At 38.4% G+C, this 17,775-nt stretch overlaps 1 protein-coding gene across 1 annotated transcript in view; it reads left to right on the plus strand.

The window, feature by feature from the left end:
- Positions 1 to 17,775, plus strand: part of LOC123749975 (putative neural-cadherin 2) — a 248,062-nt gene that overhangs the window by 201,208 nt on the left and 29,079 nt on the right. Inside the window, exons 18-19 of the mRNA XM_069339741.1 lie at positions 3,752 to 4,030; positions 6,809 to 6,909. Coding sequence (XP_069195842.1) covers positions 3,752 to 4,030; positions 6,809 to 6,909 — 380 coding nt within the window. The remainder of the gene's footprint in view (positions 1 to 3,751; positions 4,031 to 6,808; positions 6,910 to 17,775) is intronic.

The raw sequence follows: 17,775 nt of genomic DNA on the forward strand, positions 1-17,775 counted from the left end.
GGGACCATTCAGGCTTGTTCGCATTTGTGTTCCTCACGTGTGCCCCAAAGAATGAGGTGATTTGGTGAAATGCTATGCCCAAGATTACCATCCGAGTTGCCGTCGGGGAAGTGGCTCAAATCGCCTTGGCTATCACTTCCTTTTGACGGCCGTGATGGTCAAGTGGATTAAGGCGCCCTGTAGTTACCAGTTGCGTTGCTCCTGGGAGTATGGGTTCGAGTCACTTCTGGGGTGTGAGTTTTCATTCGCATATAGTCCTGGGGACCATTCAGGCTTGTTCGCATATATATATATATATATATATATATATATATATATATATATATATATATATATATAATATATGGAAGGGAGTACCACCTCTAGCTGGAAGAAGGGGGACCCATAGCCTCGGAGGAAACCACGCATAACGCATTAGAGGGAATGTTTAGATCCCCTCCAATACAGTTTCTGTGTGCTTTTCTCCTACCACCCCCTTCCTTTTTTATTTTTTGTGCTTTATTATGCACTTGATGGTCACAAGATATACATGGGTCGACACAAAAATAACAATGCAAAAAGGTGCTCAAAGGTTATGGATCTCTTGAAAAACACAACAATGGGAAACATTGTTGAATGTCACAGACGGGTTCGATCATTGTTGCAAGTCAAACACTTCTTTGAATTCCTCTGAAGTTGGACTAGTGCTCAAGACGCAACAGGCATTTCCCCTCTGAATCGCAACACTGAGGCGCTGGAACAAGAAACTTTTTGCTCTCTGGTCTTTTGTAGGGCTGATCAATTTGTCCCCCAATTCCTTCAGGAACTTCAATGCACATTTTCCTTACGAACCGAGGGTCTCCGAGCCGATCGGAACAAAGCTGTAGCAGTGTGCTAGACCTCTGTATTTAATAATTTTCTGCGATTCCCTGAAAGAAGCAGCACCACCGCTATCACGTGTGCTGTAGTGGAGGTAGGTACTGGCCAGTGTGGCAGCGCACGTGTAGTCCCATACCACTTGCTTACCATCATTCCAAGGTAGCAAGGTGACCCCATCAGGGCGCTTCTGAGGGTCGTTAGGTCTGGATAAGTGTGGTTCTCTTTGTGCCGGGCAGCGGGCTGTGGCGAGGCTCCTCTTGATGATGTCGTTGACTTCTTCATGTCTTGCAATTTTACCCTGTGATTTACGACATACCAGACCATGACAACCATATTGGTCTGCCATCGCAGTTCCGCAGATGCACCTATGTTCGGTGAGGATGGGGGCGGCAAGGCGAAGGGCAACTGCAATGCGGAGAGCGTCATGACTGAGGAGAGTTCCCAGGGCTACATTGGGCACAGCAAATAAAAAATCCCCGGCGTGGGGTGCTGTTACCGCTAGGAGGCGGGCTTTGTTTTCAGCCTCAGCGTTGTCAATCATTGCTGTGACAGTCTTTTCCATTATGGGGCTTTCCCAGTGGGCCTGCTTGTGGTCTTTTGGGACTTGTGGTCGGGGTTGAGGGTGTGCAATGGTGTCCCATTGTCTGGCTGCTTCGATGAACGTTTGATCATGAGTTCCCGCTGTCTCTCTCATACGCTCTGGTAGGATCTGCCCTACCAATTCGTTGGCTGCTGTACATGAGGATAAGAATGATGGAAGTGCTACCTCAGTTGCCTTTCGTATGCCTATCCCTCCAAGTCTCACTGGTAGTGTTGCTTGGTCCCACTGACTGTCATCTAAATCTAGGTTGAGCGCCTTCCTGAATATTGACCTGAGGAGCTCATCATATTGATGTAGAAGTGGGTTGCCAAAAGTTGGTGCACACCTTAAGAAGTATGTTAGCCTGGGCAAGGTAAGGCACTTTGTGAGAAGGTAGAGGGCATCGTGGGAGTCCAAGTCCCCAATTCTCTCTTCCATCCTCTTTAGGTCTATATATATATATATATATATATATATATATATATATATATATATATATATATATATATATATATATATATATATATATATATATATATATATATATATATATATATATATATATATATATATATATATATATATATATATATATATATATGACAATGTCAGACCACGGAGGAAAAATGAAACAGGAAATTTCCTTAAATTTCCTTTAATTTATTGTATATATTTACCTCTTTATGTTATAATTACCTATGTATTATGCTTGTATGTCTGCTGTATCAGATGGGCCATTGGGCTACATCGGATGGGCCAATTGGGTGCATCTGATGGGCCAATGGGCCGTCTGCGTTGTCCAAGTATTGTACCTCACCTTACTTCACCACTCTCTCCTGCCTATTTATACCCATCACTCGATCTGGAAAATGACCTTCTGAAGATGTATTTAATATACGAAAGTACTTAAGGAAATTTCCTGTTTCATTTTTCCTCCGTGGTCTGACATTGTCACATTCTTAATCACGTGTTTATTTTCGTGATATACACACACATATATATATATATATATATATATATATATATATATATATATATATATATATATATATATATATATATATATATATATATATATATATGTATATATATATATATATATATATATGTATATATATATATATGTATATATATATATATATATATATATGTGTGTGTGTGTGTGTTTGTGTGTATTAATAAAATCATCTGTGAACTCAACCTCTAACACATGAAAAGAGTTTGTTGCGTTTTGTCTCGAGTTATTCGAGTCATTGTATTGAAGGGCTGTTTATTAGAAAAAAATGTTCAGTTCTGTACAACTTTCTGCGTATTAGTTTCGGTACTCGATGTATTGGCTTCCTTTGTTGTCTTGTCACTGAACCATTACCCCGGCACCCTCAGCATAATCCAGCAGTGTTACTAGGACCATTACCTCAGCGTCAGAACATAGCTAATAACTATCACTGGGATGCACTCTAGTTGGAAGTTGCACGTCATGTTTGTATCATTATAGTTCCAGTTCCTCCTTTTACAGATTTCCTTTACTATAAAACAAAGTTTTCACAAAATGTTAATTTTCTCGTGTTAATTTCGTAATGAAATATGTACATTTCTGAAAATTTCATATCGCAACTTGCTTTCCCATGATGTTTAAAGATACACGAGATCAGGTTTTTTCTTTCATGATAATTCATTATTCAGTGTTCAAGATTAATGAAAGGTACTAGATATTTTTTGGAGATAGAGTGAGTTATACTCTTCGTGGTTCAGGAGAGTATGATCTTTATATATTTTGTTCAGGCATATATGATAGGTATTCAATGTTTAAACTGGTATGATATATATTATTCAGGGTAGTATGCAATATTTGAATTTTTCAGGTTTGAATGTCAACTCTCACAATACTTATAGGAGTATGAAAGTTAATTTTTGTTCAGCAGAGAGATAGTCATCTATTGTTCAACAAAGTACGATTATAATTCAGTGTTCGGGAGACAGCTACTCGTCAGGTGATAATTACTAATAGTTCAGAAGTGTGTAAAATACTCACCCAACACCATTTACATCAAAACATTAATCGCGGGTTATTCTCCTTTCCCAATTTGTGCTCTCCCACCTTCTCATCCTCCCCATTCACGCTTCCTTCTCTTCTCTTAATTCTTTTTCTTCACCCACTCTTATCTTCCGATCCCTCATGCAATTTATCTTCTCTCATTACCCTGTCTACTACTTTTCTTCCCTTGCTCGTCCCTTCTTCTCCTTCTCCATCCTGTTTCATTTCTCCATCTCCTTCATCTCTCTTCGCTCGTTCTCTCCCACTCTCTCTCTCAGTTGGTGGAAATGATTGTGGACTTATGCACGGGCAACGGACCGGACGACGTACCAACGCCGCCGCCCTCCACCCCCGCCCACAACCACTCCAAGACGAACACCCATCCCGACGCCCACACTTGTAGAGGGGCGGCCAGACTGCCTCGTGCCGCCCGCGTCCTCAACACAAGTGGACCGCTACAAGTGGGTGGACTGTCTCACCCTCTACCAGCAAACACTTTACAAGGGAGTTTCCCACCTTTCTATGGCTGTCTCCGGAACCTCAGAGTCAACGGCCAGGTGAGAGGCACTGTAGTAGCAGTAAATATATATATATATATATATATATATATATATATATATATATATATATTACAAATTCTTGAGGCAATTCACATAAGAATAGAGCGACCTACCATGAACACCCAAATCACGGAACTATTTACTCTACCCACCATGAGAGTAAGGACAAGACAAGAACATATCGATGCCAACACAGAAGACAATGTCCAACATAACAGGCCAATTACACTGGATTAATCTTTGTGTTTAGATAGGAGATGCCTCGTATGGGCCAATAAGCCTTCTGCAGCCCCTATGTTTATCCCTTATGTATCCCCCCATGTTTTCACCTTCATTGTATTATCACCTGACCTAATGCGGGTATAAAATCAACTAGTATTGTAAGATCTGTTCACTTGAGAATGAACCATGGAGGTTCGAAACGTCGTGCAAATTATACAAATAAGTGTAATACACTCTATAGTAAATCACTTCTTTTCTTCACCTTAATAGTACGAAAATGAGTTTTGGAGAACTCCTATTTCAATTAAGCCCTGATGCTAAGAAAATAGTTAGAGGGATAGAAGCCCTAAACCAGAAAATAATAAATACAGAATATGCGGTCATATTCAATGAAACATGTTTGAAAGAAAACCTGCTGCCAGTATACACCAATATATATATATATATATATATATATATATATATATATATATATATATATATATATATATATATATATATATATATATATATATATATATATATATATTTATATATATATATATATATATATATATATATATATATATATATGTATATATATATAAATATATATAAATATATAAATATATATATATATATATATATATATATATATATATATATATATATATATATATATATATATATATATATATATATATATAATATATATGCACTAACTTGCCTAAAACATGCAAGTGAAGTTTTACAACACTTTCCCATCAGGAGACTCGAACCCTAGCCAGCACAAAAGCCTCACAGCAACTGGCATAGCAGGTACCCCTTTAACCCACTGCACCAAACTCAGACCCTTAAAAGAGATGGTAATTTCGGGGTATTAAAACCCCCCAAAGATCACCACCTCCCAAGGGCAACTAGAGCTAGAGAGAGGTCACTCACATTCTTTCATAAAGTCCCTGTTAATATGGGAGAACACTGTGTCTGTGCTTAATGCACTAACTTGCCTAAAACACACAAGTGAAGTTTTACAATTACATTACAAATCTAACAGATAGAACTCCCAAAAACTTTGTTTTAATATATTCATATTATATCAAATGTTTCTGATAACAATTTCGTTTTTATAATTTGATATATTTTAAGAGGTTACTTCTTGTAATCATAACTTGCTTTTCGATTTAATCAATTTTGGCTCGTTATTAATTCATGTTTACTTCAATTTTTTTTTTAATATTTCCTTTTTATGTTTGTTTTGCTCATCTCGGCTTCCATTTTCCATTTACGTCCCTTCGTTCTCTTCCTTACATGGTAATTGATGGTGTCTCGAATGTGGTGATTATGGTTACTCTGTGATTTGTCCAGTGTTGTGATGTTCAGTTTTTTAGTCTATCCTTTTTTGTATATCCTTTTCATTTCTGGAAGACTTCTAGTGGAGTAACAAACTTTATCCTTTTGTGTGTGTTAATGCATGAGATCTATATACTGTCTCTGCTATGTGTGTTCATTACCTAAGTGTAGTTACAGGATGAGGGCTATGCTCGTGGTGTCCCGTCTTCAAAGTACTGTCATATAACGCTTTGAAACTACTGACGGTTTTGGCTTCTGCAACTTTCGCACTTAACTTATTCCAACCGTCTACCTCTCTGTTTGCAAAATATAGCTTTCTAATATTTTTGGCCCCTTTGTTTCCTTAGCTTGAATCTGTCACCTCTTGTTCTTGAAGTTGCTGGTGTCAGGAATTCCTCTTTGTCAATTTGGTGTGTGTGAATGAAAGTTCAATTACATTCATATATTTAGCACTAGATGGAGTATCGGGCAATGACAGAGTCTCTCCCTCCTCGCCAAATCTTCAGCCTCTTCCGTCTGTCCCTTTCTTCCCCATCCCTCCTCTGCCTCCTCCCATTCTCCCTCTCTACTCTCCTTTACCCATTCCCTTCTCCTTTTTTCTGTCTTTCATATCTTCCCTTAACGCCTCCTGCCTCTCTTCCCCACAGCCTCCCTCATCTCAGGTTTACCCTATCTTCCCCCTAACCACTTATCTCCCTCTTTACTCTCTTCTTTCTTATCCCTCTTATCCCTCTCAACTGTCTCCTACCTATTCCCCCTCTCTTCCTTTTCCCATTTTACCCCTTCTCCACCTCCTGTCTCTCTCTCTCTCTCTCTGGGAACATGGAATAAATTCACCCAGCACAAAATGTAAGCACATCGTTTTGTTTACTTTGTTACAACCTTGTCAAAACGTTGTGGTTATGTTGGGGTACTATTTAGAAACACAAAACCCCTGTTTGACTTCAAACGAGTCGCTGGGAGTCGCTGGGAACCGATCATATTAAAGGGGGACCTTAGGGCCAACCTCTACCAGCCCATGATAGTCGTGCACCTACCATCAATGAGTATTCAGAAGAGATGGCTGAGGTTAGCACCAGACATCTGCTGTGGACCATCACACACACATTCTCTTTTAGAGATATATTATATCAAATGATTTTAGGGAAGGAGGGAGTTGGGCTGGAGCCTGGCCGTGTGGGTGGAGAACTCTCGCCTGCAAACTGTTGTGTGTTGTTCCAGCAGCTGGTGGACCTGGGCGGCAGCGTCCTCGGCCAGGGCAGTTACCCCGGGTGTCCTGCCGCAGACTGCCTCTCCAGTGGCCTCTACTGCGGCCTCCACAGCAGGTCAGTCCTCTATGTGTACATATCAAAGAGAGAGAGGGAGGAGATGGTAAGCTATAATATATGCTAGCATCTATAAACTTTTCCTTGTCTCCCTGCTTCTCTATTTTTAAACTAGTACTAGGGTTCATAACGGCTGTAAAATGACTTACCCAGTGAAACTGCAAGCAAAAGCCTGCTCCTAGTGACTCATTTATTTCATGAGTGTACTCTGAACACGGATAAGGATATCTCTCTCTCTCTCTCTCTCTCTCTCTCTCTCTCTCTCTCTCTCTCTCTCTCTCTCTCTCTCTCTCTCTCTCTCTCTCTCTCTCTCTCTCTCTCTCTCTCTCTCTCTCTCTCTCTCTCTCTCTCTCTCTCTCTCTCTCTCTCTCTCTCTCTCTCTCTCTCTCTCTCTCTTTCTCTCTATCTATCTATCTATCTATCTCTCTCTCCTACGTAAACAATTATTACAAATAAATTTCATAATATTAATAGTAATGACAAAATAATGATAATAATAACAATAATAATGCGAAATTTTTTTTAAGCCAAGCGGGATTTACCCACCGACCTAGTAGACACCAGCCGTGCGCCATACCCCTTTGCCAAGACGTGCTAAAAGCTATTCAGCCTGGGACCCTACTGAGTCCATCAGGAATTCTGGAGACACCGATCTGGTGCCCAAGCAGTTCTCATGAATAGTCTGCATGCGCTCTGGCGTGGGGTAATGGCTTACTGAGCTAACACTACACGCAATTTTGCACACTAGAAACTACTATTTATATACCTGCCAATGAGGTCTCGTTATTTGTTTACCTGCCCATGGGGTCCCGTTATTTGTTTACCTGCCAATGTGTCCTTGCTCTCATGCTCCTGCCCTTGTGTCCTTCCTATTTGTATACCTGTTTATGATGCTTTGGGCTCTTTGTGACGCGGCCCGTGGGTAAGGTGGCCTATTTTATTACTAATCGTGTTATTCATTTATTGCACCAGAAAAATCGCAAGACACTGAGATACGCTTTAACTACAGTATGATGTGTGTCCGTGTGAGAACTGTATGCCTGGTACCGGGAGTTAGAGAGCTGATGTCTCAGCGAGCTATTGAACTGGGGAGAAAGGTGAATTGAATTGTACTAAATGAACGGTAATTGCAGATATCTCGAGTGTTAATCGAGTGTTAATGGTAATCGAATCGAATATAAAATGGTAATCAATTAGAATTTTTTTTTTTTAAGCCAAGCGGGATTTACCCACCGACCTAGTAGACACCAGCCGTGCGCCATACCCCTTTGCCAAGACGTGCTAAAAGCTATTCAGCCTGGGACCCTACTGAGTCCATCAGGAATTCTGGAGACACCGATCTGGTGCCCAAGCAGTTCTCATGAATAGTCTGCATGCGCTCTGGCGTGGGGTAATGGCTTACTGAGCTAACACTACACGCAATTTTGCACACTAGAAACTACTATTTATATACCTGCCAATGAGGTCTCGTTATTTGTTTACCTGCCCATGGGGTCCCGTTATTTGTTTACCTGCCAATGTGTCCTTGCTCTCATGCTCCTGCCCTTGTGTCCTTCCTATTTGTATACCTGTTTATGATGCTTTGGGCTCTTTGTGACGCGGCCCGTGGGTAAGGTGGCCTATTTTATTACTAATCGTGTTATTCATTTATTGCACCAGAAAAATCGCAAGACACTGAGATACGCTTTAACTACAGTATGATGTGTGTCCGTGTGAGAACTGTATGCCTGGTACCGGGAGTTAGAGAGCTGATGTCTCAGCGAGCTATTGAACTGGGGAGAAAGGTGAATTGAATTGTACTAAATGAACGGTAATTGCAGATATCTCGAGTGTTAATCGAGTGTTAATGGTAATCGAATCGAATATAAAATGGTAATCAATTAGAATTATGATGGGGAAAAAAATCGTACAATTTAACGAGACTATATATATATATATATACATATATATATATATATATATATATATATATATATATATATATATATATATATATATATATATATATATAGATATATATATATATATATATATATATATATATATATATATATATATATATATATATATATATATATATATATATATATATATATATATTAGTGAGGTGGATGGGGTGAGGTGGCATTAATAGGGTATTAATTTCATCAACACAAGACAGAACAAGAGGTGGCATTAATAGGGTATTAATTTCATCAACACAAGACAGAACACGAAACAATGGGTATTGAATAGAAGTGTATGTAGAAAGACTATTGGTCCATATATCTTGATGCTTCTATATTGGAGCGGAGTCTTGAGGTGGGTAGAATATAGTTGTGCATTAATTGGCTGTTGATTGACATATATTGACATGTTTATATATATATATATATATATATATATATATATATATATATATATATATATATATATATATATATATATATATATATATACATATATATATATGTCGTACCTAGTAGCCAGAACGCACTTCTCAGCCTACTATGCAAGGCCCGATTTGCCTAATAAGCCAAGTTTTCCTGAATTAATATATTTTCTCTAATTTTTTCCTTATGAAATGATAAAGCTACCCATTTCATTATGCATGAGGTCAATTTTTTTTTATTGGAGTTAAAATTAACGTAGATATATGACCGAACCTAACCAACCCTACCTAACCTAACCTAACCTATCTTTATAGGTTAGGTTAGGTTATGTATCCGAAAAAGTTAGGTTAGGTTAGGTTAGGTAGTCGAAAACAAATTAATTCATGAAAACTTGGCTTATTAGGCAAATCGGGCCTTGCATAGTAGGCTGAGAAGTGCGTTCTGGCTACTAGGTACGACATATATATATATATATATATATATATATATATATATATATATATATATATGTCGTACCTAGTAGCCAGAACGCACTTCTCAGCCTACTATGCAAGGCCCGATTTGCCTAATAAGCCAAGTTTTCCTGAATTATTTGTTTTTCGACTACCTAACCTACCTAACCTAACCTAACCTAACTTTTTCGGCTACCAAACCAAACCTAACCTATAAAGATAGGTTAGGTTAGGTTAGGTAGGGTTGGTTAGGTTCGGTCATATATCTACGTTAATTTTAACTCCAATAAAAAAAAATTGACCTCATACATAATGAAATGGGTAGCTTTATCATTTCATAAGAAAAAAATTAGAAAAAATATATTAATTCAGGAAAACTTGGCTTATTATGCAAATCGGGCCTTGCATTGTAGGCCAAAAAGTGAGTTCTGGCTACTAGGTACGACATATATATATATATATATATATATATATATATATATATATATATATATATATATGTCGTACCTAGTAGCCAGAACTCACTTCTCAGCCTACTATGCAAGGCCCGATTTGCCTAATAAGCCAAGTTTTCCTAAATTAATATATTTTCTCTAATTTTTTTCTTATAAAATGATAAAGCTACCCATTTCATTATGAATGAGGTCAATTTTTTTTTATTGGAGTTAAAATTAACGTACATATATGACCAAACCTAACCGACCCTACCTAACCTAACCTAACCTATCTTTATAGGCTAGGTTAGGTTAGGTAGCCGAAAAAGTTAGGTTAGGTTAGGTTAGGTAGGTTAGGTTGTCGAAAAACAATTATTTCATGAAAACTTGGCTTATTAGGCAAATCGGGCCTTGCATAGTAGGCTGAGAAGTGCGTTCTGGCTACTAGGTACGACATATATATATATATATATATATATATATATATATGCGGAAAATCCACAGAGATTTTCTGCTTACTGCTATACTGCTTATACTATAATACTGCTTATAGTATAAGAACTACCCAAACGTCTAATGCATTGTATCTACATACGAGTTTATGCGATCACAATATTAACTGGAATGGGGCAAAAAGCATTACCAATTGTGGGGATTTCGTGGAACGGAATTTGATTGAGTCTGCTCTAATCAGTCAGTGTCCAAATCTTCTTAATGTTAGTACTGGAATGTACAAACTTGATCCATTTTTAAGTTATAATATTGCACAACAGTTTAAGAAACAACTTTGATAGAGAGGCTTACAATGTCTCATTATAATTGTATATTCATATATTGTGTGTTCATGAGGCTTTTCTTTAATCTTTCATCCTTATTCTCTGACCGCTTAATCCTCTTTAACCATTCTAAGCTAAGCTATACCTTTTTTGGTTAATTACACCTGACCAACCCTAGGGATGGGTTGGTCAGGTGTCGGCCTATATATCCTCCCCTTCTCCCTTCTCCTTAGTCAGTCTGGTGTTGACAAAGGCTTTAACAAAGCCGAAACGTTCACCTCCTTTCATATTTCTCTGTGGATTTTCCGCATAAAATGATCAGTGTTTTGTGATCGTCAATTGCATATATATATATATATATATATATATATATATATATATATATATATATATATATATATATATATATATATATATATATATATATATATATATATATATATATATATATATATATATATATATATATATATATATATATATATATATATATATATATATATATATATATATATATATATATATATATATATATATATATATATATGTCGTACCTAGTAGCCAGAACTCACTTCTCAGCCTACTATTCAAGGCCCGATTTGCCTAATAAGCCAAGTTTTCCTGAATTAATATATTTACTATAATTTTTTTCTTATGAAATGATAAAGCAACCCTTTTCTCTATGTATGAGGTCAATTTTTTTTTATTGGAGTTAAAATTAACGTAGATATATGACCGAACCTAACCAACCCTACCTAACCTAACCTAACCTATATTTATAGGTAAGGTTAGGTTAGGTAGCCAAAAAAAGCTAGGTTAGGTTAGGTTAGGTAGGTTAGGTAGACGAAAAAACATTAATTCATGAAAACTTGGCTTATTAGGCAAATCGGGCCTTGAATAGTAGGCTGAGAAGTGCGTTCTGGCTATTAGGTACGACATATATATATATATATATATATATATATATATATATATATATATATATATATATATATATATATATATATATATATATATATATATATATATATATATATATATATATATATATATATATATATATATATATATATATATATATATATATATATATATATATATATATATATATATATATATATATATATATATATATATATATATATATATATATATATATATATATATATATATATATATATATATATATATATATATATATATATATATATATATATATATATATATATATATATATATATATATATATATATATATATATATATATATATATATATATATATATATATATATATATATATATATATATATATATATATATATATATATATATATATATATATATATATATATATATATATATATATATATAATATGGAACCTCAGTTGTGCAGGCCTGATAACAGCCAAAAACGCCCAGATGGAGTCACCCTGCAGCCGTAGAGGGAAGGTAAACAGGTCTTGTGGGACTACACATGTGCATCCACACTGGCTGATACCTATCTACCTTACAGCGCAGCTGAGGGAGGCGGGGCGGCCACCTTCAGGGAGACCCAGAAAACTAACAAGTACAGGGACCTAGAACGTTGTTACTGGTTCGTGCCAATAGGCTCTGAGACTCTGGGCGCCTGGGGTAAATGTGCACTTAAGTTCCTGAAGGAGCTGGGCGAGGAACTCATTGGGAAGACTAGTGACCCAAGGGCGGCCAGTTTTATGTTCCAGCGCCTCAATGTCGCTGTTCACAACCTCTGAAGAGACAACTAACACAACACCTATACCCCCGATTAGACTATTTTACAGGAACTTCTTTTCCACAGCTTATAAAACGGAGGAAAGGGTCCTGAAAGATATTGTTAATAGAAACGTTATCCCTACTGACAAAAATCAGAAGATACAACTGACGATTTACTATAAAACCAGAAATACGGCCAACCTACTCATGAGAAACTCTCCAGACACAAAGCAGAACGCTTTAAAAGAGACCAACGTCGTCTATGCCTTCAAATGCCCTCTTGGGGATTGTAAGCTCCAAAAAACCCAGTATATAGGCAAGACAACAACATCTCTTTCTAGGCGTTTAACGATGCATAAGCAACAGGGCTCCATTAAGGAACATATAATCTCCTCCCACAACCAAACCATCGCCAGAGAAATCCTAGTAAACAACACAGAAATCATCGATAGATACAGCGATAGCAGGCGGCTTGACGTCTGCGAGGCACTACACATCAAGAAGTCAACACCAGCAATCAACAGCCAATTTATGCACAACTATATTCTACCCACCTCAAGACTCCGCTCCAATATAGAAGCATCAAGAAATATGGACCAATAGGCTTTCTACAATCACTTCCATTCAATACCCATTGTTTCGTGTTCTGTCTTGTGTTTAGGAATTTAATACCCTATTAATACCACCTCACCCCATCCACCTCACTCAAATGTAGATATAAACAAATCGAAGATGTGTAAGTTCTATTCAGTTGTGTATGTGTAAACTAAAGTCTTTGAAAATGTAATAAGTTTTACGAAACGCGCTCAAGTGTCACGTCAGACTAGAAATAAAAATGAATTTTGGAGAATTGATTTTTGAATTACCACCAACAGTGAAAAGGCGGTATATATATATATATATATATATATATATATATTTATATATATATATATATATATATATATATATATATATATATATGCGAACAAGCCTGAATGGTCCCCAGGACAATATGCAACTGAAAACTCACACCCCAGAAGTGACTCGAACCCATACTCCCAGATGCTACGCAACTGGTATGTACAAGACGCCTTAATCCACTTGACCATCACGACCTCACGTGTGATTGTGCGACCTCACGAGGTTGTGTTCCTCACGTGTGCCCCAAAGAATGAGGTGATTTGGTAAAATGCTATGCCCAAGATTACTATCCGAGTGCCGGCGGTGGGGTGGTTCAAATAGCCTCGGCTATCACCTCATTATGTCCGGTCGTGATGGTCAAGTGGATTAAGGCGTCTTGTACATACCAGTTGCGTGGCATCTGGGAGTATGGGTTCGAGTCACTTCTGGGGTGTGAGTTTTCAGTTGCATATTGTCCTGGGGACCATTCAGGCTTGTTCGCATTTGTGTTCCTCACGTGTGCCCCAAAGAATGAGGTGATTTGGTAAAATGCTATGCCCAAGATTACTATCCGAGTGCCGGCGGTGGGGTGGTTCAAATAGCCTCGGCTATCACCTCATTATGTCCGGTCGTGATGGTCAAGTGGATTAAGGCGTCTTGTACATACCAGTTGCGTGGCATCTGGGAGTATGGGTTCGAGTCACTTCTGGGGTGTGAGTTTTCAGTTGCATATTGTCCTGGGGACCATTCAGGCTTGTTCGCATTTGTGTTCCTCACGTGTGCCCCAAAGAATGAGGTGATTTGGTAAAATGCTATGCCCAAGATTACTATCCGAGTGCCGGCGGTGGGGTGGTTCAAATAGCCTCGGCTATCACCTCATTATGTCCGGTCGTGATGGTCAAGTGGATTAAGGCGTCTTGTACATACCAGTTGCGTGGCATCTGGGAGTATGGGTTCGAGTCACTTCTGGGGTGTGAGTTTTCAGTTGCATATTGTCCTGGGGACCATTCAGGCTTGTTCGCATTTGTGTTCCTCACGTGTGCCCCAAAGAATGAGGTGATTTGGTAAAATGCTATGCCCAAGATTACTATCCGAGTGCCGGCGGTGGGGTGGTTCAAATAGCCTCGGCTATCACCTCATTATGTCCGGTCGTGATGGTCAAGTGGATTAAGGCGTCTTGTACATACCAGTTGCGTGGCATCTGGGAGTATGGGTTCGAGTCACTTCTGGGGTGTGAGTTTTTAGTTGCATATTGTCCTGGGGACCATTCAGGCTTGTTCGCATTTGTGTTCCTCACGTGTGCCCCAAAGAATGAGGTGATTTGGTAAAATGCTATGCCCAAGATTACTATCCGAGTGCCGGCGGTGGGGTGGTTCAAATAGCCTCGGCTATCACCTCATTATGTCCGGTCGTGATGGTCAAGTGGATTAAGGCGTCTTGTACATACCAGTTGCGTGGCATCTGGGAGTATGGGTTCGAGTCACTTCTGGGGTGTGAGTTTTCAGTTATATATATATATATATATATATGAATGAAAACTCACACCCATTCGCATATAGTCCTGGGGACCATTCAGGCTTGTTCGCATATATATATATATATATATATATATATATGTACGAAAGATCGAGAAAATTCGTGTTAGAATTATTAATCTTTTTCCTTAATTTTGTGTGTGGTTTCTTTTTCTTCGTTTTCATAGATCAGGAGCTGGAACCCATTTTCCTTAAACATCATAATTTTTTGTGGGCCATTGAAAGATTTGATTTACTTGAGTTTGGAGGTTTGCTGTTTTCTCTTTATTTGTCTACTCTCATGAAAATCCTTGTCATCTGCGAAGGATGATACAGTACTGTTGTTAGTGTTCTCTATGTCCGGTATGAGAATGAGAAAAAGTACTGGAGCAAGCACAGAACCCTCGAGGTCTCCAGGGATCTGATCTTTTCACGGCGGATGATGCGGATTTCACCTTGTTGATTATTACACACTGGGCTGTATTTGTTTGGAAATTTAAGATCCATCTTCCTTCTTTGCCAGTTATATCTTTTGCGAGCATTTATTGCGTAATAACACCATGGCCAGATTTGAAAGCTTTCAAGAAATGTGCGAATATTCAACAGCGTTTTGCTTTTCTTTGATGGTACCTAAAGCAATGTCCCAGTGGTGTAACAACAGAGAAAGGCAAGGGTGCCTTGTTCTAAGCCCTTTAGGTCCAAGGCTATCTGTGATCTGCGATCCTGTACTTCGTGATCTTTCTCATTTGTGATTTTAGCATTCTTCCTAAGATTTGTATAATGTGTGATGCTAGTTCCGTCAGTCTGTAATTGTTTGCTTCTACTTTATTTCCTCCTTCATGAAGTTGTGTTATCTCTGCCGTTTTAAATATGTTGAGGGTAACAACTGTAAGCTCCGTCTCCAAAAAAATGTTACTGGCCAGTGACAGCGTTTTTTTTTTACCAATATTGATGAATTTGAAATTCCAGGAATCAGGGCCCTAGTACAGAGTCCATGTGAAAACCTGGTTGAGGCTAGCCCCAAGCGTGAGGCCTTTAACCTCGGACAAACCGACAAACATTCTTACTAAAATATATGGATAATATACTTATTTATCTTTTGTAGAAGTTTGGCTATACTTCGGAATCCTGATGTCCGCTTACCTTAGTCTCCTGGGGGATTAACCAATGGATTCTGGTGTATCGGATCCTTATAGCGTGTTCCACTATGGTCACACTATCTGTGGAGGAACACTGGTGGACCACGAAACGTTCAGGGTATGTGCCAGGCTGTACTCTATGTGGAAGGAGTACAACTGACCAGAGTTAGGGGCTGACACTGCGTGGGATGCTTACATGTCGGAGGGTATTTGTCGTTGTGCGGACAGGTCGAGGGAAGGAAGCAACAACACAGACAAATGTGACGATGTGACATTCACTCACTTCTTATAACGAAAATATATCGTTGTTAAAGAACATCAACAGCAGCAGCACCCTCTAGAATTATCTTGAATCACAATAGAAATAATGCGATAGTGTTAACATTGTCTGACTCGGTATTACCTCTGGTATTAATCGTACAACAAATATTATGTCAAATAATTTTAATTATAGTATTTTTTCTAACTGCGGAAGCAATTTAAATAATAGAGAAGCTTTATAATTAGCCTACATGTTAACTGATATGCGTGTGTATTATAACTGTGTCTGTAAAAATATTCGAGCCAGATATTATGAGCGATTAACGTGTTGTATATAATTATTTCGGATGTGCATTTTAGGGTAAAATCAAAATTACATTTGAAACCACTCGCTGGGGAAATGTTCCCCCTCTTTCAGGACTGTCATCCAGTATTTCAGGGGCGAGGTTAATTATATTATCATTAAGGTTTCTCGTGTCTTGTACAGCCCTCCACTCTTCCCCATCACTAAGGGGCCTCGTAGCCTGGTGGATAGCGCGCAGGACTCGTAATTCTGTGGCGCGGGTTCGATTCCCGCACGAGGCAGAAACAAATGGGCAAAGTTTCTTTCACCCTGAATGCCCCTGTTACCTAGCAGTAAATAGGTACCTGGGAGTTAGTCAGCTGTCACGGGCTGCTTCCTGGGGGTGGAGGCCTGGTCGAGGACCGGGCCGCGGGGACACTAAAGCCCCGAAATCATTTCAAGATAACCTTCAAGATAACCTCCCCAGCTCTGTTTACCCTACTCCCCCTGCTTCCACACCCCTCCCCATCATCCTCCCATACCTCACCTCTCCCATCCTCTCCCTCCCTCTACCCTTTCCACTCCTCCTGCTCCCTCTCGTATCTTGACCATGTAACCTATGATGAACACTGATGATTGTGTTTGATCTCCTTACCTCCCACTCTCGGGAGAGTTAAAGTACCTAAAATGTCCAAAAGCGAGTCAGGCTGATTTCTGACAATCTGAAAAGCATTTCTGATTTCCCTAGTGAAACGTGCTGGAGAGAAAAATTCGAATTTAGAAGTATAGTTTTTTCTTAAATCACGTTCCAGAGCGGCCCAGCTGACTGTCAAGAGCTAAAGGGAAAGAAATAATTGACAAACGCTCTGGTTAAGAAAGGTCAAGAGGCAATGGCTTAGATATGTTGAGAGACAATGCTAATAGCCTGGGGTAAAGTGACAAGGGTCAAAAGAGGTCAAGAGACAAAGGCTAGGAAACGTCAACTAGCAAGGAAAAAAGAGGTAAGGGTCAAAGGCAAAGT

The sequence above is a fragment of the Procambarus clarkii genome, chromosome 42 (assembly GCF_040958095.1).
Source record: "Procambarus clarkii isolate CNS0578487 chromosome 42, FALCON_Pclarkii_2.0, whole genome shotgun sequence".
Lineage (NCBI taxonomy): Eukaryota > Metazoa > Arthropoda > Malacostraca > Decapoda > Cambaridae > Procambarus > Procambarus clarkii.